General features: G+C 37.3%; 1 protein-coding gene across 5 annotated transcripts in view; it reads left to right on the plus strand.

Moving 5' to 3' along the window:
* The window catches only part of ntm (neurotrimin), a 574,312-nt gene that overhangs the window by 387,847 nt on the left and 161,439 nt on the right, over positions 1–25,026 (plus strand). For 2 of the 5 annotated variants that reach the window (XM_042500021.2, XM_088088929.1), the window contains exon 2: positions 11,985–12,075. In XM_042500021.2, the coding sequence (XP_042355955.1) occupies positions 11,985–12,075 (91 nt within the window). Of the gene's footprint in view, positions 1–11,432; positions 12,076–25,026 lie in introns of those variants that run through there. The other 3 variants (XM_088088927.1, XM_042500020.2, XM_088088928.1) reach the window with 3 other exon arrangements.

A 25,026-nucleotide genomic window follows, 5' to 3' on the forward strand; every position in this document is an offset into this window, starting at 1 on the left:
TTGGAAAAATCAACAGTAACTAGAAGCATGTGACAAGTGTTATTAGTCTATTAACATTTAAATACCCTTCTCCCTTATTTTAAAGATAAAGAACACTTTAACATTTTGAAACCTGAATCCACATCACTTTCTTGTCCTGTGCTCAGATGCCTTTCACAAGAAGTTATATCTTTGAAACCTTATCAAACTGGTTTGATTTCTTTAGAAAAGAAAGGGGAGTCCATGAGCAACATGGCAAACGATATCCCAAAAACTATAAGACATAAGTAAAAGAAGGTGACAATAAAATTACCCCCTGGCCTCCATGCTGCTTTCTACTGTTTACTAACCTGTTTTCCAGCCTGTCTGTGTTGTTAAAAGTCACATAAACGAAAAATACACAAACACACACACACACACACACACACACACACACACACACACACACACACACACACACACACACACACACAGAAAGACTTACTTGTCTGTTGCAGAGATGCAAACACAGCTCTGCTCTGCTGGCAACGGGAAAGCGATCTAAAACCTATTTTTAGTAGCTTTTCCTATGTTTTATAGAACCATCATACATGTGCTGATTTTGTTGTTAAAGGAATGTGTCTCTGTACATGGTATTGATTGGCAACCGTCTTATTGATTTGATAGCGTTCTTGAATTCTGAGCACCTCTGTGATCCTACATCATATATACTGTACAGATAAATTTCAGTAAATGCTGAAAAGTGGTCTGCACTTGTGTTTGGTCTGACCGCTTGTCATTATCCACTCTAATGGGTTTGATTGCCGTGTGTCACACTGACCCTATGACTTGTCCTCCACTGACAGTACACTGTGGTATCTAGCACCACAGTTTGATTGACATGTGTGGAGGATTGCCTAATAGTGGTCATTAAACTGATTATGCTGATTAGTGTGACATCATGACACACTAACATTCATCTGTCAGTCTTTCTCCTGTGCACTCCTTAGTGAGTCTCTTTCCCCCTCTGTCATTCATTCCAATTAACACCAGATAAAGGGTCCTTTGTTGCCTTCGGCTACATGAGCATTGGAAATTTTGTTCTTTTTAAAGACCCGAAATCGGCTTCACCATCAGGATGTCAGTTTGCATTGAGGTGGAGGCGTGAAAGTGTGCTGAGTAAATGTGTTTTTACAGTGACACACGGCGTCACACTGGGAGGCTGCCCAGTCTGCTCCAGTGGAGTCGTTGGAGGTTAAGCACTTTCCTCAATGACATCTTGACAGTATTTGAAGCAGGAGGGTCACTTACTGCCTTCACCCAGCTTCTCCCTGCGGTCCTCTCATTCAAACCACCCAATTAGGCCTGCATGATTAGCATTCGTTTAGTTAGACATTATCATCATCAAGTAGATGGGATCTTTGTCTCCCTCTTGTTGTCTCCTTGTAGTCTTTGTTTACCTCACAATTAGTACTTCATTACTTTTAGGCACAGCCACCGATGACACACATTTCACAGTATATCTATTTATCATCATCTTTAAACCCCATATGGCTAGTTATTACAAATTGTCTTGGCTAAATACAAGTTGGAGGAAATGTAAAGCATGCTGTGTGGATAACTTACATTGTTGTATGGTGTAAAAAAAATCTAAGTGAGACACCAAGCTGCAGACTACAGTACAACCAAAAAAAGCAAGTCATTGCTGTGGTTCCTAAGGGGATTATGCCGTTAAAACCATGTATTTCAAGTCAAAACAAGACCTCTTAGTAAACATAACCAAGTTGTTTTAATGCCTAAACCTAACCACCACAGCATTGTTGAAACAACATATATGACAGAGGATAGTGTACAAAAGTAACGTATTAGTGGTTTGCAGAAAGACACATTGTTACAGTGATTGGGTTAGAAATAGTTGCTGCATGTCTCTGATGTTTTATATGAGGTCTACCTACAACTCTTAATGTTTTGTATTACAGACTGTAATTGGTCACCATTAATGAAAGACTCAAACAAACTTTATTTTTTAAGGAAGAAATGATTAATTCTTTTATGGTCACTTGAGGTCAGCAGAACAAGCTAAGAGCACAGCATTGACATATCAATATATGAATCCAAATTACATTTTTAAGGGAAACACGCTAGCAAACAGTTGCCTGTTTGGTTTTTAGTTAATTGATTAGTCTAATATGCCTTCTTCACCAAAGTAATCATGTGTACACAGGTTATTTTTGTTATTTTTGCTTTGTTTTTTTATCTGGTGCGTCACTTTTGACATCACAGATAGGCTGGAAAACAGGTTAGTAAACAGTAGAATGCAGCATGGAGGCCAGTGAAAATGTTATGATGGTTACTTCTTTTTATATATCTTTTCCTTATTCAGTCTCTCTTTTAAACTTGGTGCAACTCCAAGAGCTGCTTGGACAGAGATTGACAGTATTTTGTGTTGGGGCATCATTGCCTTTCGTTGATTAAGGAACAATTAGCAAGCGGAACTAGAGCCAATAAATACTTGTGACTATCGCAGAGTTATTTGACCTGGGTGTGAATGCGAATTGATAAATATCCCCTGCTGGAACTTAGATCTCAGGTGTGCATTCATCACTTTGACTGACCCCCTTCACATTACACGTTATGACTTGATGCACTGTTTACATGAAAATATATTGATGAGTGCAGCTTTAGTGTTATTAAACATATGGTTGCTAAGGTAAGCAGGCTTTTTTTTCTGTATTTAGGTTACTAACACCAAAGCTGGAAAGAATCCTTCCAATAAATAATGTGTAATTGATCTCTACCTTTTCCTCCATGTGTTTAGGTGACATGCCATCCCTGATTTACTGACTTAGCATGCGCTGATCCAAAAGGTGATAGTGAGTGATGGACTACACTAAAGGTGGTTCAGATGAAGAACATTAGATGTCACCGAAGAAGGCTTTTTCTCACTCATTCATTTACTTGACAACTTCATTCAGGTGAGATGCAGAAGGGGGTGCAGCGCGGTGGCATTTATAGTCTGTGTGGAGGTGGAACCTCGATTATGAGCTGCAGCGCTCCGAGCAAATCAAATGACATGACTGTATAGCTTCCCAGGAATGTGCTGCCTGGAGGCTCGTTGTTCTGGATGGTGACATCTCATTCTGTCCCTTTCAAGATCTGGACTATAAAATAGCTTCGATGCTGTCTTCAAGCCTGAAGAATACTCACGTCCTCTAGCCTCATAATATAATGCTCAGAAATGGTAGAGAGGAATGCGATGCCTATTATCGATATGATATCGCTAAATAAACTACATATGTCATGTTTCAACATTTTCAGTTTGCAGTTGAGAAATTGTGATATCTTTGTACCAAATTATGCTCTTATACACAGTGGCCAATGTTCTTTGTAGTGATAAAGGCCTTGAGTTACATCCAGTACTGAATGCCGGTTGTCATAATCAGATTTATAATGGATTTTGACATTTATTGGCCAGGCAGAGCTTCTTGAAGCCTTTCAGGCACAGACACAAAGTAAAACTAATTATTATCATCCCTTGCTTGTGGACATCTCAACCCAAATATCCCTGTAAAGCCTAAGTATAGAACAAAAATTAGCATTTTCTTCCACATTTTACATATTGTTTTAGGATGCCTCTGATAAAAAAAACCTGAAGGAAATTATTTTTCCTTATTTTTCTCTTTTTTCATATTTTAGTAAGTCTTTAGGGAAATGTCATATTCCAATAAATATGTGGCTTAGTTGGGAATTTCTGTGTTTGTTCTTACGTCATCCGAACTAATATACAACCATCTAAAGGGTCTTTTGCATTTCTTATTTAGCACCCTAACATGAAATATTATAAATAACAATCACAGTCATATTTCTTATGAAAAGTAATCTATAAATAAACAGGATAGAGTTATATTTGCACAACTGGATTTTGTCTTTAGCTCGGTGTTTAAAGAGTAACTAAACCCCTGAGCCAGTTGAAAAGTTTTATATATTGGTATTTAGTCAGCGTTGTTGTTTGATTCAGGTCTAATTCTTGACATTTGGGTGCAAAGTATTTAATTCTACATATTGTGTTATAAATCTGCATAGTGACTGCCCTCTAAAGATTGAAACCTGGTTGCTTTCATCTGCAACCAAGCCCCTTGTTGCTGCTCCACAGCCGCACATTCACAGACTGACTACTTTGTGTGTGTGTGTGTGTGTGTGTGCAGGGGGCAGGGAGGGGCTGTGGATCAAGAGGTGGCATGGTTGGGTGACTGGGCGTTTTTTAGCCTCCTACCCAGTGCTGCTCGTTTTTAAGATTTTTTTTTTATATTATAAGTAGGAGGCACTCAAGCCAGAATTGGGTTTAGTTACTCATGTTACCATGTCCGTTTGTAATGATAGGGCCAAAGACAGTTCTTTTTCTCTGAAAAGCAAAGATGAAATTTACACCCAAGACCAGAAAAATTCTAGTGGGTGCACAAACTTATTTTTCAGCCAGCCAGCCATACACACAAGACATAATGTGTGTATTTGGTTAGGGCTAAAAATCCACATAATCACCAACCGCAAAGTCAGTTGATTGTGTGTTTTCTTTGTCCAATTCATTGCCATCTTCTTCTGCCACTTCATCACCTGCATCAGATATTCTGAAACCTTGAAATAAAGTTGATTATTTAAATTTCTAATAACAATCAAAGTGATGAAAATACTATAGGTCAAATCATAGGTTTACTAGTAATGGGATTTTTATTGCAACTCTTGTGATTTCCATTTGTATGACTTCATTACCTGCACCTTCAGTGTGACAAATGGAGGAAAAAGTGCTGAGAGGCAAAATATTGGGTATTGAAAAAGCAGTGGTGAATGCTTGGATTAAATGAGTGAAAGTAGCAGCAGTTGTGAGCTAAGGACTGAATAATTGCATGCTAATGCTTTTTTTTCAGCTGGGTTGTCCTCTATCATGCTATGAATGGGAGTAGGCAGAGGGCACCGCTATAAGGCTGCTGATAGACAGAGTACCTATTATAATTAGGGTACATCAGGCAAGCATGAATTTTAGTGGTTATTAGAGAAGCAGCTTCTCCACTGGGTCAACAACAGAAACATCACCTCTTTGACAATGTGATACAAGTTTTACTCATTAAATAATTGAAGAAAGGCAACTTTTGGCATTAAAGGTCTGAAATCAGGTGTACCACATGCAGCTTTCCTACAAATTCTGTAGTTTTTATGACAAGGTAAAGCTTTAAGGATATATGTGTTGTACCACTAACAAAAAACTGGGTACTGTGAATTACCTGAACTTGAAACCTGATGAAACTGTGACCATTTTACAACATTGATATGCACCTTCTGGCCTACTGGAAAGTAAATTTTTCCCCGTCTGAAGCATTATAATGCTCGTGATAACAACTGGTAACAGCCGTTTAATAGGCCGATAACATCCACAACAGGTGTTTTCTATTTTTCTGAAGGTCATTTATTATGAAGTTGCTCATTGCCTTCCTCCTTTTTTTAAAACAACTGAATTAAAGTAAATTTGCCCAGGGTTCAAAGTGTTAAAATTGCATGTGCCTATGGCATCTTCTTTATTGGGTATGACTGGGGGAGATTCCATGCCTGTTGTACAGACAGCCGTGACATATAAATAGAAAATAAGGAGAGAGATGCAACAAAGGATTCCAGCTAGATTTAAACGAGGGACATTTAGGTTTATGGTCGATCTTTCCCTGAATTTCCACCCATGCTCCTAGACATTTCGCTCTGTCTGAGACACATTAGAGTCAAAGATAACCAAAGAAAGAAATGCTGCAAAACACATAAAGCTTCAGAATTTTACAATCTACATGACAGTTAACTTGCAAGCATCCCTGTTGTTGCCAAACTTGATCAACTATTGATCACCTTTTGCAAGCTAGCTCAGTAACTTATAGATGATACTGTTATGTGTCAAAGGAGCTATATAGAGACAGTGACTCACGGACTTGGAATTGTCAGTACAGTTCACCTGCATGCATATGGACCACACACTGCAGTAGAATTCTATTTCTAACCTGCCAGAAAAAATGTTGGCTGCAAACCAGGGACACATCATATGTGCACCCTATTATGTAGCGGATGCATTTAAACTTTATGTTTCAACAGTGCTGTGATTAATATGTGGTTAGGTTGGAGCACAAAAAAACACTTGGTAATGATTAGAAAAAGATCATAGTTTTGTCCAAAATACTGGTTTGGGGGGCACAATCCCTACACAAAAAAAGGAGTGGTGTCTCAGTAACAAACAACTGCTTTTAGTGCTCAAAATGCAGCTGAATACTTTTTGTTGAGGTCATGCATATGGCATAAATTTTGGCAAGAGTTTGTGTATTTTTTTTGAATTTTGGAATTCCAGCTCAAATCCTGCAAGTCTGTATAAACAAAATTGTTACAATCATACTGTTAAGTGCAAAAAATGTGTCGTTAAACCCATTCAAACTGCATTTTTTTGATCCCACAGCCATCAAAACATAAAAATGCATTGTATTATTTCTGAGTGTCATTCTGGGCTTTAGCACTGTCACAGTCAATGTTGACATAACCCAAGCTTTGATAATCAAAGAAACCAACCAACCAAACAAACAAAAAAATACTTTGCAAGTATATTGGAAATAATTCCTTTTTTTTGTGGGAGGGTGGTTTCAGCTAAAAACATAGAAGTATCATGACAAAAACCTGGCCTTTAAAGGGTTAACATTCTGACAATTAATGAATATTTGATATTCATGACTAGGACTGGTGTTGGTTAAAAAAAAATAACCAAATGAAAGTAGAAAATAATATTAATGTATAACTTAAAGCTTGATTTTGAATAGCATATTTTGTGTACAGTGCGATACAAGTAATATTAAAGTAGACTCTAAGGGTTAAAACACCCATGTATATGCACTTTTTTTGGTGGGGAAAGGTTATTATTTGTGGTCTTCAGAAATGTACAATGCTAGCATTTTCTTTTTACAGGAATGGTATATCTCATGTCTACAGTCACACACCTTAGTTTGCTATAGAAGTTGGTTTCCTTACTTAAAAAAAATGTAGATTAAAGCTCATCACCTCAGTTTTTTTGTTCAATTCCCCCTTTGTCTCAACATCACCTTGATTGCCAGCTTACACTGTTTAGAGTATATGCTCTGAATGTTGGTATATGTATGCAGTTGCTTTTTTTAAGAGAGAGAGAAATCAGAGCTGGTGCAACCTGATGCTGTTTTGTTGTGTTGCGTAAGCCTGAGAGAGGACCACACATACTTTATGTGTTGTTGTTGTTGTTGTTGTTGATGTAGGATGAACACAGGTCACAGGGGTCATGAGAATGAGCCTCCGTTCTTCATGTTGCCTGGTTGCATGCATTGTCCCTCCGGGTCCTGTTTACCACTTTGACATCCACATTCTAAAAATGGGACGCTGTCATGATCCAGTTTGAAGCAAAATGTTCAGCTTGTTTTGAGTTTTTTAACCCTTTTCTTCATACCACCAACATTTTTTTTGGCTTTCTTCATGAACTGCAGGAGACAGGTTGTCACAGGTTGTTAATATGGAATCAGAGTAATCAATAATTGATTGCACTGAGAGAGCCGGGGAGGGCCTGATGCACCGCGCACACCATAAAGACAGAAGGAAACACATCGCAACATGAATCAGTAAATGTTAAGTACAGGCTTACAAATGCAAAAGACTTGGCTAACATTTGCACATATTCATCTCAGATGAACAGATGCCTCTAATACAAGCAGCATGGCTTCAGATGGAAAATGAATTGGAAATGAATGGTTTGAATTAAAAGACATCATATGTATGATGTGTGTGAACATGAAAGGTAGAGAATCTCAGCCACTTATCATTTGCGTTTAATTTCATAAAGATATATAAAGATATTTTTCTTTTTCATTGTAATTTGTTGCTCCATAATAAAATACATGTATGAAATTACCAACATTGATATTTAATGGCATCAACATCCACAACAATTCAGCTTAGATTCTAGAGCTACTTGACGAAGCGTGCTTCGACTTAACTGCCACTTATCTTAAAGCAGCTGATAGAGACGTCTTTATTCTTTATGTAAGAAGTACATTTATGCTGTGTTCACATTAAGAGATTGATCTATGTGACTCTTACAATATCAATAACTTTATTGTTATATCTACATTCTATTAAAAATTTGATATTGTAGTCACTGTCAGTGACTTATATTTCGAAACCTGGGGTATGTTCAATCTCAAAACTTGCATTCTTCTATGTTTACCATAGTGAACATCACATTTCTTTGAAACAAAATGAAAACGGTGGAGGAAATATTTAAATCCTTTACTTATAAACAAAAAGTATTAATAAAACACTGTGAAAATAGTCTGTTACAAGTAAAAGTCCTGCATTGAAAATTTATTTATAGTATTAAAAGTAAACCCACCCATTGCAAAACATCTTCCCAAAAACATTTTTAAAAAAAAAACCCAATAATAATAAATACATCCAAATAAATTATAAAATGACTGAAATGTTTATTAAAAATATATGTCAATTAAGTTCCTGTCAATAGGCTAAATGATTCATTCACTTATCATTTTAGATACGTGTATAAACTGTAAGGTAGCTTAATTTTTCATATAAAATATTAAACACTAATTTTGTTAAACATTTTTAATTTTAAAGTAACTAGTAAATTAAGCATTCCGATAAATGTAGAAAAGTAAAACACAAAATACATTCTTCTGAAATGTAGCGTAGAGAAGAAGTGTAAAGCTACAAACATTTTGCAATATTTTGTCAGGGCTGAGTGCCTTGTGCTTTTGTTGACTCAACATAACTACATGCAGCGTCGTGCCACCTTGCGCATTTGTTGACATCACGGTAGCAGCATTCTGGAATGTAAAGAGCAGATGCAGAAGGATACCTAGAGCGTAATATGTGGATGCGAAAGTCCACTGCAAAGCGGTGATAAGTGATGATTATAGATGAGAACATGTTGGTGCCTTTAGAAAATCTGTTTGGTCACATGGTCCCACTCCTCTGCCTTGACAGTGTCACAGTGTGACAGTGTTTTTCCCCACCAGACTTGTCATTGTCTCACAGACTCGTCATTGTAGGAAAAGCACAGGAGTTACAATTAACATGAATGATGTGGCTGTTTTATTCAAGTGTTCCAGCATGAACACCAGAACTGAAACTGGAGCAGCTAAATGGAGTTCAGATGTCATGTATTATTTACATGTGCTTTACCTCACATGTCCAAATGTCTCCCATAAAGAAAGCCTATTGATTTTCATTTCAGCAAAGGGCGGCCTTTTAAAGAACACACCTTATAAGGACACTATTGACACTAACATTTGCTCAACAGTGGCCACATTGATCAACTCACTGAGTAACTGACTAATTGTCGCAGCTCTAACAATCTCTAAACCTTCTATAACAGAAAAAAACAGTACAACTCAAGAAAAACAGCCTCCACAAAAATGTATTCAGAATGCAAACTGCTCCTCAGGATACACAAACGTTTGCATCGTTTTACTGTGGGATTTTGTTTTTCTTCTCATGGCTATTTGCAGCCTGCATGATGTGAAAACCAGCACAGTGGGGGGCAACATAACTTCTGAGAGAGGAAATGGCACATTTCTGTTTCAATTTTCCTTTTTTTTATTTTCAATATGCTTTATTGGCATGAGTGTGAGGTATACTCATTGTACAAATGAAAAGTTGAATTCATAAGCAATAGAACACAGCCTTTCCATCAAGTTCAGCCCTGTGGCCTTGCATGACCCAGTATGACCAGTGTTTTTTTGTAGAGAAGCAGTCATACTCTTACTTATATGTTGCTGCAGTGTTTGCGTAAACTCTGTCATGTGCTTATCTCAATGCACAGTTAATAATGTTAACTGTATGTGCAAGCATGTTGACTGCTGTTGTGAGGAACATGGCTATGGAAGCAAATACCCAGTGCACTGTAGTAAACAGAACTGCTTGAGGTCGAAAGCCTGCTTTGTGTGATTTATCAGGGACTGAACGGACATTACAGAGTCAGGTTTTGGACTCTCCTTTACTTTTGCTATACACATTTTCACCAATATAAGCATATCTACACAAGATTTTTAAATGTGGAAAAACCTGTTGAAATAGGCGACAGACTGCTTTCCATTGCAGCTAGTGTACCAGCAGTGTGCACGGCTCTGCAGGGGATGAATGAGTCTTTTGGAATGAGAATGGGCTGTATGTTAAATAGTTACCAGCAGTTACCACCAGTGTAACGTACTGCCGCTAAAGGGGCCTTTTTACATTGTGTCTGATGCCGAAATCACTGAAAAGGCGGTGATATTCAACAAGTCTGGAATGAGAACAGGCTTTTCTTGTTTTTTTTTTTCTGGTTTGTCACATTTTAATCTGTAACTGTTTAATTTGACTGTCTACCGATCACTTAATCTTGAAAGCAAAATAACCAAAAATGCTCTGATTCCAACTTGATTAAAAATACTATTATTTTTTTAAATAATTTTTTTGTTTTCTTTTTTAATTGGGTAATGATAAAAAAACGAAATGTTTTAAGACTTTGAACTATAATTAGGTAACACAAACAACTGAAATATGTTAATATCGGCTTTTGAAAATTATAATAAAAATGTTGGGCTGTAACGTTTTGTGAATCAATGACATCAAGAACAGAATTGGTAATTAAAATAGCATCAAGTAAGCTGCAGCTACAGATGCTTGTTGACAATTTTCTGCAGGTTTGCATTGGTTCACTGACATTTTTTTAGGGAAATACTTATCAATAATATCTGGGGTATTGTATCATAGAGAAAAATAAGTGGTTTACAAAATAAAAGTGGTCATAATGAACAATCAGAGACAGTTAATTTCATTATTGTTGTTGTTGTTGTAGTTATTATTAATAACTTATCTTTAACAAGTTTTCAGGTAATTTTCTTATACTTAAAAAAAAAATCTTATTTCTTGCTATTTTGGTACCATTTCTTGTTGCTTATTGTCTTCTTCCCATGTTTTTGAAAGAAATCGAGCCAGTTAGCTCAGGATTCAAAGGGTTAACCATCTATTAGTTACTATAATAATAATACTATACTATAATACTAATATCTGAGTAAGCTACTTGGGCCATTTTCTGTAGGTTTGCAATGGTTCACTAACAGTTTTAAGGAAATACTTATCAACAGTATGGGGGTGGGGGGTGGGGGGTTGCATCATAGAGAAAAAGAACTGCTTTAAGATAAAAACTGGTCATAATGAACAATCAGAGGCACAGTTGAATTTAACATAAAGCCTTCTAAAGTCCATATGGAGTAGCAGAGACTCACCGCCTCTGCTTGAATGATTAATATCACGTTTTTCGTGAGGGTATATTTAATGCAAATGTGAATCCATTTCTCTCCACCGCTGCCCCCCAACTGTCCGTCTGTGACGTCGCCAGACGGAAAGTGCTCATAATAACACCGAGCACCGGCGGAGAAACAACATGACAAGCGATGCAAATCGCAAACTTGGCAGATGTGTGTTTTCTTCTGAATATGAGTCTGTTGTCTTTTTGTTGTCCGCCTAGTTCCGAGGCTGCAGATTAACACTTGAAATCCCTGTCTGAGGCATTTTCTGCGTGTTGTTTATGACTTCTTATAATACAAAAACTAAAATAATAGAGACACCAGCAGCCGCTGCCGGAGCGTAAATGTGAAGGGATTATTTTTTTTTCTTTCTTTTGCTTCTTTAACAGACTAAACAGTGGATGTTTTTCTGTGCAGGCAGTCAGTCAGATAGGGTCGAGTGTCTCTCCTCCCCGGCTCACCGCGGCTACCTGGCGACAAGATTTGGATTAAGACTAATGAACTGGGGGGTAAATAATCTCCACGGGAGCGTTTGACGGGGCGAAAACTGACTCATTGTCTTGCTGTGGGATTTTTTTTTTCTCAACACCTCTCGGCTGAAGACGATGTCTGTCCGGGGATACTTTGTCGCCTTCTCCAAATGCACAGTTCTTCTCTCTCTGAGGATTTTGCTTCTTGTGCCTGCAGGGTTGCCAGTCCGAAGCCAAGGGGATTCTCAGTCCGACAACAAAGTGATGGACAATATCACCGTCCGGCAAGGAGAGACGGTCTTTCTCAGGTAAGTCAGTATTTTATTTTATATCTGTATTTTTTGCTGCTGCTGCTGCTGCTTCGGATTCCCAAAGTTGCGCGCTGCCTGCGGGCATTTGTAATTGAAGTATTTAGTGTGTGGAGAGACAGAGACATGGCTGAAGTGTTGTCTGTTTTTATCACGTTACTACCGTTGAAAAAAAGAGAGGGGGGGATTTCAGAGGATTAGTCTGGAAAACACTCAATTCAGAAGCGATACTCTGCTAATCTTTAGCAGCTGGTAACGAGAGACTTAGCGCTTTTAATTGTTGTGTGACGGTGCAGAACTAAAGGTGGAGGGGAAAAAGTGTGTTTCTGGAAGGAGGGAAACACATTGAAGGAGGATGTTGCAGGTATAAAAAGGAAAGAAAAAAACCCTAAATACTGCAGGCGTTGCAAAGGATTGACTAGCAATTCCTCAAGATGTGAGATTGTCTGCGGTGACCTTTCCCCTCCTCTGCGCCCTCAGAGGCTTACTGGACACAGAAGGATTTGTGTTGCTTTCAAGTGCTGTCGGGAATGTCCAGTGTAATAATCACAATGGCCAAAGGATGAGATTTTCTTTGATACCGGAGTTTGGCAAGATGTGATGTGTGGGAGGTGGAGGGCATGGGAGCAGTTGTTGTGGGTAAAGTGTTGCTGTTCTGCCTTTACATTGTGCTAACGGCAGGAAGGAGGTTAAAGGAAGTGACAGGAGAGTGTGTTTGAGGATGTCTAGACGCTGTGATTGGCGTGTTTCCCGGGCTTGTCTTGCTGACAGTAATTTTCAGTGTTTTCATGTGATGAACTTGAGGTCAGATTAAACACTTCAAATATACCCTAATGATGCGTAGACTGAGGTTACTGTGTCCAGCCAGAGCTTTAGGGGGCCTGTGGTCACAGCATAACATAATTAGGAATACCATGTGTCTACTGACCAAAACAAATCCCTCAGGTGTAATTCAGTAGGGATTTCATACTTTAGCAAGTTGACCAAAGTAAAAACATACAATCTGATTTCCTGAATAGCTTCTGTATCCTGAAAGCTAACATGATGACATGGCTATACATGACACATGTTTTCATGTATAGCATATCTATGTGCAGGATATCTATCCTGTACATTGTCTATTTCTAACATTTAGCCAACAGTTTTAATCACTCACACTGATCCTTCATACTACTCTTGACACAGGATCTTATCTGACATAATGTATGAGCAAATCCTCTTCCTGAGTCCAGGCTCAGTGCTGGTATGGTAGTCTGCAGTTATGAGGTCAGTTGGATGTACTGACACAGTTACAGAAACCACATAGGAGAGGTCTTATGGTAGTGAAATGAGCATTCAGTTCTACAGTTGGGTATCAGGGTTTTTTTTCCTTTCTTTTTTTTCTGATACTTGTTCTAAAATGGTATTTTCAAACTGGTACTGGTGCCTGAAAAGGTGCCTAAAGTGATATAGCATAATTGACGTAGGCAGTATCAAAATCCAAACACAAACGGTCAGCTGGAAACTCATAATAGATAAAGTTTTAAATGGCGATGTGTCTTGGCTGTTTATTTGAGTTCTGACCACCAAAACGCATGTAATTACCAGGTACTGACAGGCTCACTGATTCAAGAATTGGGGTTATCAGTAAATCTGGGAGAAGCTAACCTTAACTCAGCTTTATTTACTGTGAGCTCACGCACAAGTGAGGGAGTGAGACAGGTCCACTGCTCAGGATGCAAACAACAGACTAAATCTAACAAGGATCAGTAGTGTGCTGATCTACTTCCCTATGTGATAAGTTTAACCCTTACATTCTGTTCATATTTTATAACTTTACTGTATGATTTGGGTCAAATTTGACCCAGCCCAACAATCTTCTCATAATAAGTGTCTCTAACAAATGCTGGGTCACGGATCGATTTAGAATTCATGTGACACCAGTAATTGGGCAATATTCTTAATGTTTCAGAGAGAAGGGAGAGTGTATTTTTTTAGTTTTTATACCTCTTGTTTATGAAGAAAAACTTTTCTATGATACAATGTCATGTCCGAGGTTAATTGCCATTAAGGTTGTCTTGATTAGGATTCAAGTAAATGCATGGGACTAGCATAAAGTGGGCATGTCTGTAAAGGGGAGACTCATGGGTACCCACAGAACCCATTTTCATTCAGATATCTTGAGGTCAGAGGTCAAGGGAATCCTTTAGACGACCATGCCATTTTTCCATAGCAAAAATGTATCCTAACTTTGGAGCGTCACTCCACACACTTACTGAGAAGTTAGCATGAGATGGGTGATGCCACTTGATTCCTCCCTCACATCTTCTAGTTTCAGAATGATACCAACATCATCACTGCAGCTTTACTACTCAACTCGGTACAATCTCTTAAAGACAGGAAAAAAACAAAAACGCATTAATTACAGGCCTTAATCGCTTTGTGTTTATGCTGACAAATATTTATATATAATCAAATAATTTTTTACTGCTGTGAAATATTAAAACCGGGCGAATGGTGAATAAATAAAAAAAAAAGAAAATAGGCACACTGATAGCTTAACAGACCTGCACTAATAAATATGCATCCTCTTAAGATTTACCCTGAATATCTGTGTAATTTATAATCCCCTATTTTAAGCAAGAATTTCTAAAATATCTATTTTTAAGTAATGGTAAATAGAAATAGAAAAAAACAACAGTTTGAATTCACAGCACATTAGGAACATAGCAGCAGGCTCTTGTTGAAGTGCTGGACAGTTCCAGTCCAGTCCAGTCCTGTACTGTCCTGTCTGAAGCCTTCTCTGCTGCCCCGCTTCAGCACCATGGACAGCACCCTGCCACGTCTGCAACTGCAGGCTGTAAGTGGCAGCAGTCAGAGAATGAATCACTGTTAATCCCACATTTCTGCACAATGTTAGAGCTAAAACTCATCATTTCTTTTGATCGATTATGTATACATTAGCCGGCCTGCACAATAGAGCTTGTATTGTAGGTGGGAGACAGGTCACAATTTTTGCTCCCTCTTGAAATTGGCATGAGGTGTTATCATGACTCCACTGTTTGGGCCTGCACAGGTCAATAGGGTTTGCAATTGTGAACTTGCTGTGATGTGCTTTCATCCTCCAGGCTGAGCAGTAATGGTAGCTTCAGTCCTGCATTGATTCACACATCTTGTGGCCGTATTTTGCTTTCATCTGGTTGGAGAGTACCCACTCATACCGTCACACAGGTTGAAAAGGCATTTGAATGTTAAGTGCATGCTGTTATGAGGCTTGATTCTTAACTTGTAATGCTGTCTGGCTGGCTAAAGTGACTGCTCATGATTTGCTCATGAAGTCAGGCTGTTGATTTTCAAAGATAGAAGGGATCATTACAGTGGATAACAACTCCAGCTTTCCATTGCCTTAGTGAACTTCAGCACTGCTTGTCAAAGCATGATCCATTTAGAAGTGGTGGAATTTTAATATTTTGTGTCTTTTATGTTATTTAGTTGGCTTTTCTGACAGATAACTGTCCAGCTGTGTTAACTTGTGGAAATATACCCATTGCCCAGCCTTGGGTCTCCACTGATTCCTTGGCTATTCTAGTTAATGGTTTTGCCTACTGAGTGATTACAGCTGATAATAGTGTCCCGGTGGTGCAACACGTTGCTGTGGATTCATTGTGCTCAACATCCGGACTGTGAATAATCAGCTGTATTTTGGCTGAAAATACATTTAGCATTGTTAACTTTGTTAGCACCACTAGCTGTGGTCACACTGACACCACTAAAAGAGATAACAATGATAATATAATCAACAATGCATACTCACTGGGCATCCTGGGGGGAGGACTGGAGGTAGGCACAATGTTTCCACAGTAAAACTTTTGGGTATGAGTGGCGTTATTAGCAGTAATCACCAAATACAGTATCTAGCTCCCACCAGATTCGGTTGGTACACAGAACAATAAACTGAAGAGAAGCAAAATGAACCCATAGACTGGCATGACTAACTGTTCAAAAATATCCTCAGCGGTTATAATGCTTATAACAGTTAAGTATTGACATTCCTAGTCTGAACTGTCTTTGTCTGAGACGTATTTTATATTAACCCTTCAACACCCAGATCACCATTAGTTGGCTTGTGCTGCATTCAGACGCATTTCTCCAGCATTTTCACTTCTCAAACCTGAGAAAACTGTTTTGATTTCTTTCAGAAACAAGGGAAAAAACATAATTATCAACTTGTCAAGAAAAACAAAAAGTAAAAGCTGACAAGAAAATGATCTGAAAATTAGCTGGGGGCATTATTAGATATTTTCTAAAATGGGTGAGAATATTCAGAAAAGTATATAAATAATTCCCTAAATTATGTATTTAAAATTATGTTTGAGAGAAAAGATGGGTTTGGGTTTTTTTCTATATTTGCTTGTGGTCATTTTCTTGTTTTATTTGTTTTTTTTTCTCTTTGATTATTTTCAGCTTTTTTGGGGTTAACTCTTTACTGCTCCCTTGCTTCTTTTTTTTTTTTAGCTCATTTCTTGTGAAGGTCTTTGTTGTCATCTTCCCATGTTTTCAAAAGAAATCAATCCAATTTCCATAGGTCTTTCCATAGGGTTTATGTTAATAATCGTACCGGTCACATTTGCATTATTTTTGACGGCAGAGAATATTATGTTCAAGACTTTTGGCATTTTTAACAGCACCAATGTTGTTGAAAATGTAGAGGTTTCATAGATTAATTTGACTTTTTTCCCCATATTATTCCATATGCTCATGAAATGTACTGCAGCCACTTTTGTAAATGGGACAGCCAACCAGAAGGTGTGATCAGGCTGCCTTCCAGTCTGTCAGGACTGGGTTCTGTTTCCACTTCCATCCAGCTTCTAATAAGCTTAACGTCAACATTCACTGCAGACTCCTTTCACTCTGTTAATATATAGTCAACTGACATAGTGACGACCACAATGACTGCTATATTTATATAGCCCACACAAAATTGAAAGTAGTTAGGTTTTTACAGGGTAGCGGGGTTACAAAAAAGAGAGACAGAGCATGGAAATTCAACAGCACATTTGAAGCACATGGAATAAAAAGAGCAAGGTTAAAAGCCCCAAAGTATTAGCAGCAGCATACGTGATACAGATAAGCCACCCTCCATTAGCCAGCTGAGCCAATTTGTATTACCTTTATAGTCCCAGAGAAATTTGGATGTATTGCATTCCTCTGGCACAAATGATGTTATAGACGTGGAGCTCTCCACTCCTGCTGTGCTCTGTGCTAACAAGCTCCCAATGCCCTTTTTGACATATGCCAAAACTGAGGATGGTACCACACTGAAAAAAAAGAAGTCAGAAATGCATTTTTCTTTGTATTTGGGTGTCTTTATTGCTGTGGACTAATTTGTGGAGATGATGAATAAATAACACAAATTATCAGTGTGTGATCTCGATGAGATCTGAGCTCGGCCTCCCAAGTTGATCCGCTGCTCAAACCTCCTGTGGAGAGAGTGCAGAAACTTAAAAACTGTGTTCCTGTTTGTTGATTACATACTGCACAAGCAGACCATCCTTATCTTTTTTTATCTGAACTCTGATGTAGTTTGATTTCACCCAGAACTGCATGTGCAAAGTGTTTCTGTGTGATTGATTGAGCTTCACAAAGACCACATTACTGCCGCAAAAGCAAATGATAAACTATTTTAAATTAGTGAGCGTAAATCTCCATTCATAATAAACTGTCTGCTATAAATATACAGCACTGTGCTTTACATAAAACAGACTATAACTGGACTAAATGAGAAGCCCATTAATTTCCCAAGACTCTGCCCACTCAGATGGATTTTAAAAGAGACATGTTGCCTCCTGAGACTGCGATTAATGAAAGTTACCAACGTGGCTGAGGTGAGCCGCCAACCTCCTGAGACACTTATCTGCTGTTCCTGCACAGACAATGTCGTTTTGGGAACAACATCATGTTAACATTTATTCTTCTCTCTCCTAGTTGCACAGAGAACATATTCAGGATTTAGGTTAAGTGTGTCAAAAATGATGCTTTGCTGCAATCATGGAGAAGCTTTAAATTGCCCTGGTATTTAGCTGGTATGCAAAAAAATGTTTGCTTGATAAAAGACTTGGGCACTCCAATTTTTCATACCTTCCTGAAATTTCAGCGGGGTAAACCCATCCAACTCCCCAAAGGCAAATGTGCTACTTACTTTCTGTTTTCCAGACAAATAAATACACAATAGAAAAATACATTTTAAAAAAAGTAATATTCTCACACCGATTTTCCTGCTCAAACCCTTGAAACCCATTTCACTTTTTTTGACCTTTCACCTTTCTTTTAAAAAGTATTGCTTTCCTTTTTTAACTTTCAGGGAATATTTTAGAAAAATACCCAAAAAAATATATTTATTATAATTGTAATTATTTATTAAAATCTGTGCAGCAAAATTATTGTTTTTAGCACTTTTTTTTATCATTTGTTTTTATTTTTTGCTTGCTTTTTGCTAACTTTCTGCTAATATTTTGTACTTCAAAAATAATTTCTTAATAACTTTCGGTTCATTTCTTAAGTTGCCTATTTTCCTTCCTCCCAAAATTTTAAAAGAAATTAAGCCAATTCGCAAAGGTTTTCATAGGGTTAAACTGCCTTATTAACTCATCATAAAAGACAATTCAAACTCAACAGAAACAAAATAAAACCCACCAAAACTCTCTTGGTTACTGTTGTTAGTAATCTAGTAAGCCCACTGTTCAAACAATCACCAGCTCCAGTTTGGTCAAAATTAATCCTTAATTCACAAATGTAGATGTAAAAAAGATGCTTTTGTTCCCCCCAGTCTCTCTCTGCTTGCTGGTTGCTGGCTGTTTACAGTCCTGTGACTTCAACAACCAGGTGTCGCTGTGTCTTTAAGCTCAACTGCCTGTTTCACCAGTAGGGACTGGAGACTTAGCTCTGGTTGTGCATGCTGTGCACTACGTATCATGAGTTTAATAGAAAGAGGAGCACCCGTCATTATAACTGTATAGAAAAACATACCTTTTGGATTTCTAAATATCCTGGCATACCATACTACTGCCCAAGCCTGCCTGATACATGGAGGAATTAGTACTCTGACACATGGCTTTCAGCCTGTTTGGTGCATCAAAGTTGTGAATGGAACTATCAGCGCCCAAAGCTCTGCTGTCAGACAGAAGATTTTTCCATCCATTCCATGTTTGGAATTCAAGCAGTTCTCTTTTTAAGGGGACATTCATTTTATTCCTCATATGCCACAGGCCCAAGATTGGAAAGCTGATAATTTGATTTCACAGAGGGATGCTAACGATTCTCTCTGTAATTCCATTTTATTTCACCTTGCATCGTCTAGCCAGACTGCCATCCATCAGTCCCACGTTTTCACTTATTATCTCTTATGTTACGGTCCAAGAAAGGGCTTTTCACCGTCAAAATGAAGAGACTGTGATAGCGAGAATGGCAGCACAATAGGATCACTATACAATTTTATCATTTACAAAGTGCTTTCTAATAGAGTTGTAATATAGCTGAAAGCATCTATCTCATTTAATTAAACACAGGTAGATGGATTTTTGCTTTTTGTCTTGGTGTTTATCACTTTGTCTAAGTGGCACAGAGTGACTGAAGTCGGTCTGTGTTGGCAGTGAAATGAGCATAAATTCACACAATCCTAAATTCTTACCCTGTGTTATTTCTGTCATTCTGTTTGAGGGGATTGAAGCAGAGTGCAACATGGCTCTTTTGACTGTTTGTGTAATAGCATGTGGATTTCACTATGATTGAGGTGTAGTATAGTTATAGAGAAATTTGGATGCACTTTGCCTTTACTCCAGCTTATGTTATCAGCAAAGTGACACAGATCTCTTTTGGCATGCAGATTGTACAGATATAGATTGCTGACAGGTAAGCTGTGTTTATTCCATTTTTATTGAGCTCAGGATCTCTTTTCCAGGAAAGGGTAAATTGCATATGACATCACCAAAACAATCCATAAGTAACCTGTGTAACCTGCAATAACTGAATACCTAGCCACTTGGGAGCAGCAGTAACCAAATGTGAACACAGCTTTGACGTGTCGTCGCCATTTCAGTTTCCATAATGAACTTGTTAGCTTAATGCACATTTAGCAGAGCAACGTTATCATTCATTTGCAGTCATGTTTGGCGACCTGATATATGTAAGCCTAACATATACTCTCTTAGCTTCTTTTTTGCTTCCCAACAACTCCTGAAAGAATATGTGTTTCATTAGCTGCACCTTGGTCATTTGTGTTCATGTTTACAGTAAATAGCAGGAGCATGAGTACTGATCCTTGTGGGACACCTTTGTTAAACATCTGGGGAAGTGATTTGAAAACTTGAAGTGTGATTTACTTTGCCTCGAGCAATTGCAAAACATTAAAAGATTTAGAAATGTTTTAAAAAGACCAAAATAATGTCTAGGGAAAAAGAAAAAAGTCATTTCTAATTATCATAATGAATCATAATTAGGTATAGAAAATTATATTGCATAATTATTATACTATTTTAAACACCTTTTCCAAGTCTTGTTTGCCTTTTTTTAAATGTTATTTTATTTATTATTTGTGTGTGTGTGTGTGTGTGTGTGTGTGTGTGTGTGTGTGTGTGTGATTGTTACAATTTTTCTTGTACTTTTTACTAATTTCCTCTTCATTTTTGGGTCCTTTCTTCAGTAGTTGATCACTGCCTTTGTCCCATGTAGAAATCAAGTCAATTAAGAGAGTCCTGACACAAAACTAGACACAAATACTTTTTAAATTGGTGCTACATAACCAGAGAAAAAGATAAAAAAGGACTGTGTTACTTGCTTCTGCTCAAAAGGTAGAAAGCCCACATCTATCAGAATGCCTCTGTCGTCCATTTAACACAATGGCAGCCTGTAGTTCGAGCCCAAAGGGCAAGCGAAACACCGCCAAATGATGTAATTCATGTCATTTGGTGGCGATGTGTCACGATTGATCTACACATAGTACCCACATTCTTTTGATACAAAGCTGGTTGAAAATCAGCAAAGTATCCCTTTAGTTTTGGTTTGCCCTTTAATTTGTCTCCCAGCCTTTATTTGCAAGCATTTGTAGAAAATGGTAGATGGATGAAAGTATGACAGTTAATTGGCAAGAAAGCTATTTATAAAATTATTTTTCAGTCCTTAAAAGCCAGAAATGAAGTTTTGATATAATCTGTCTTTTTCTAATTCTTCCACTTTAAAACAGGATTTTGAAGATAAAGCATTCATTTGAAACCAATGAATATCAATTAGTGAGAAAAATAGTTTTATTTGGTGAGGGTTACCATGAGACTGTGCCAAAATGTTTAATGGCATACTTGGAGCTTTTTTTTAATTTTATTTTTTTATGTGACCATCATTAAAGATAAAGTTTTTGAACTCATACAAGTTGAAACAACTTGAAGCAAGTTGAAAAGGTCGTTCACTTCATTGTGATTTGAAGTAGCAACTCAGACTTGTATGCGGTAATTAGGCATCCAGCAGCTAAAAGGCAGCAGGTTGACAAGTGTTAGGTCATGTCAGGTGCCGCAATCACACATTTTATCAACACATCTTAACGGAAAAAGACTGGGGAGTAGCTGTCTAGTGTTGTATTTCATGACATTAACTTGTGAAGATGCTCTGGGAAAGAGCTTGGCCTACATTTACAGGCTTTCTGTATTGTTGATGAGAATAATCTCATCTCCAGTGGATTACAGAGTGAGGACTCGCTGAACTGTGGAACTGTGGAACAGTGGCGCTTCATCGTTAGTCATTTCTGGAAGATATCTTTTTTCCTTTTTTTTCTTCTCCCTCTCTCTGTCTCCCCTCTCACACTTGTCTTGCTTTGAAGTGATTTAATTCCGCCTTGAATGCTGTCCAGGAAATTACAAAGCCACTGTAATGAAGTGTGGCTGATTGGACAAGTGCCCTTGTGTGAACATTCATTTTTCAGCTATCCAGGAATTTTGAAATGAGTACTGGGAAGGTTGGATTGATTTTTATAGCCTTAACCCCCCCAGCAATTTGAAGCTTTCTGCCACCAATTCTGCAAAGTTGATAATCTTGTGATAGGGCTGTTGCCCAAATAACAAAGATGTTTCAGTTATTTCAAACAGCTCAAGATTGCAACTCCACCACAAATAAGCAGTTCCACTAAAAAGATAGTTAGCACTGTCATGTTCAAAATATTCTGAAATAAAACCTGTCCCTGCATAGAGTCCCAAAGTAACAATATTATTATGGACCATTTTATGAAAACAATGTCAAAATATCAAAGCTCAAGTCTTTATGAAACCTCAACAAATAACTAGGAAAGTATATATATTTATATTTCATATTCATATTAAACGAAACATGAAAGTCTCTATGAGCACAATGTGGAATAAACGGGGTCCTGGCTCCAACACTGTATCCAGGTCTCCAATACATCCATGGTGGAAGTTTAATGCTGTTACGAAATAAAGTTGCTTTTGGAAAATGTGGGATTACGATACAAATATAGTACAAATTTAATGAAAACCTATATAAATCTATATAAAATCCCGTAAAGAAAGAAAAATTACATACACAAAACTAAGAGATGCAATAACATTTCTTAATAATGTGATTTTTATGTTTTTGACGTTGTGTATTTATAACAGTGTGTATGTTGAATTGTTGTATTTATTTCTTTCATACTGACCACTGTGGGGCTCCCTTTGCTTGTACCACCAGCACGGTTAAACTGATACTCTTACTTCAGCGTGTGATTGTGGTAAACAGACTGACCCATGGGCAGCATGAGCAAAGCTTTGCTGCAGCTTCTCGTTCATTTTGGGAGGGCCTCAGTCCTGTCTAGGTATTAGCAGAGGAGATGGGTGGGAGAGAGGAGGAGTGCTCAGGATTATGTGCTTAAAAGATTCTCAGTTCCACCTCCCCTTTAGCGCCAAGATATCAATACTGCAGGGCAGCATGCTCATGCGCGCACACATAGAAACACACATACACACATGCACTGTGTTTACCAACACAGGGATTAGCTATGGATATATCTCCCCAGTGCTTTGGCGGACCAGACACAGTGCAATATACAGAGCTCCCATAGAGGTCATAAAATCTGCAAAGGTATGAAACATGATTGGGGGAGGGGAATCCATGTCTTTTAAAGTATGAACAAACAAAAAGTTCTGTTGGGAAAAGGTGGTGCAGAGTTTGAGCAACAGTCCGAAAATACAGAAACAGAATCCATATTAACTCCACCAGAGACACAACAACAAGTAAAGCTATCAGATGTACACATATAGGACAATTTTGTATTCAAAAGTATGGAATTCAACAAAAAAACCTGTATCTATCTATCTATATCTATATCTATATCTATATCTCTCTCTCTCTCTCTCTCTCTCTCTCTCTCTCTCTCTCTCTATATATATATATATATATATATATATATATATATATATATATATACACTTTAAGAGCTGATGGGATTATTTGAATAATAATAATAATAATAATAATAATAATAATAATAATATTTTCAGAGCGCTGCTCATTCGAGGGATTCAGTCTGAAGTGCTTCACAATAAAAAAAACACAAAAGCACAAAAGACTCAGCAAGATTAGATAATCAAAAAAAAGTCAATCATGAAAGAAATATAATAGTGAAGGTAAAAAAAAAAAGAATAAAGAGACCAGTAGGAATATTAAAATTGAGAGACTGGATATAAAATAATAATAATAATTACATTAATAATTAAAACCACTCAGTAAATATGTTTTCAGTTGTCATTTAAAAATGTTCATATAGCCTGCTTCTCTTTTAGCATTTGGAGTGGTATTCCATAATTTAGGAGAATAGATTTTTTATTTTTGTGTGTGTATATAGAAGTTATCAGTAGCCAGTATGATGATAAAATGATCTTGAAGTAATTTTGCAAGAAATAATTTAACTATTATTGGCTTCCGGTACTGGACATGTTTCAAGATTTTACAGATCAAACATTTAACTGATTAATAAAGAAAAGTATCAGCAGAATATTGGTAAAAAGTAATAGTTCACTGCTGTCTCGATAAAGTTTGCAAATAACACTTCTGAGACTTCATCTGGCTGCAGGTTGTGCTTCTGTTCCATTACAGACAGTGTAACAGTCAATCATAAGAGATGAGGTGAAGTCAGGTGAATCCATTATCTCCCGCTGATATTTCACATTAAATATACATTCCATAGCACTCACAGATAGGGCTGGATATTAAAGCTCAATACTCTATCAGTATCAACTCAGACATGTCTGTAGCACAAAGTATTGAAAGCTGTAAGGTACTAAAAGCTCGCATTAAGGTCTGGTCAGACTCTTCATCTTTTTCACTTTGATTAGATATTTACAGCTTAGCTAATTTTAGACTATTTTATTCATTTTATACTTCTCAATTTTATTCTATTCTATTTTATTTTTAGGCAAATTAAACTGACATTGAGTTTGGAGGATTTTGTGGGAGAAAAAAAATGTGTTTGAATTCTCAACTGATACTTGGTGTTAATCCTGAAACTCATGTCATATCAGGACCGGTTTCATAAAACCTTTTTGAAATTAGATGTTTGATGTTTTTATTTTTGCACAATTCATACTAGATAAAATGCAGTGTTAGCATGTTAAGTATAAGACTAATTCTAAATTTTGACCTGATTCTGGCACATAATGAAAGTCCTAAAATTACAATGTTGTAATAATTCATCCTGAAGGGATCATGAACGTCTGAACCAATTTCCAATGCAATGCAGCAAATAGTTTTTAGACATTTCACTAGTAACCACAAATGTCAACCTCATGGCGGCACTAGATGAAAAGTCAGGGAATCACTGGTGTCTTCTTGAAGACTTGTAAAATATCTCAATAATAATGATAAATTGGACACTGAATGACTGCTATGATTATTTATCCATTTTTTTATGTTAAAAACAGTTATTGTTGTTTTTGA

The sequence above is a fragment of the Plectropomus leopardus genome, chromosome 15 (genome assembly GCF_026936395.1).
Source record: "Plectropomus leopardus strain MGB_pleo_1.0 chromosome 15, ASM2693639v1, whole genome shotgun sequence".
Classification (NCBI taxonomy): Eukaryota; Metazoa; Chordata; class Actinopteri; order Perciformes; family Serranidae; genus Plectropomus; species Plectropomus leopardus.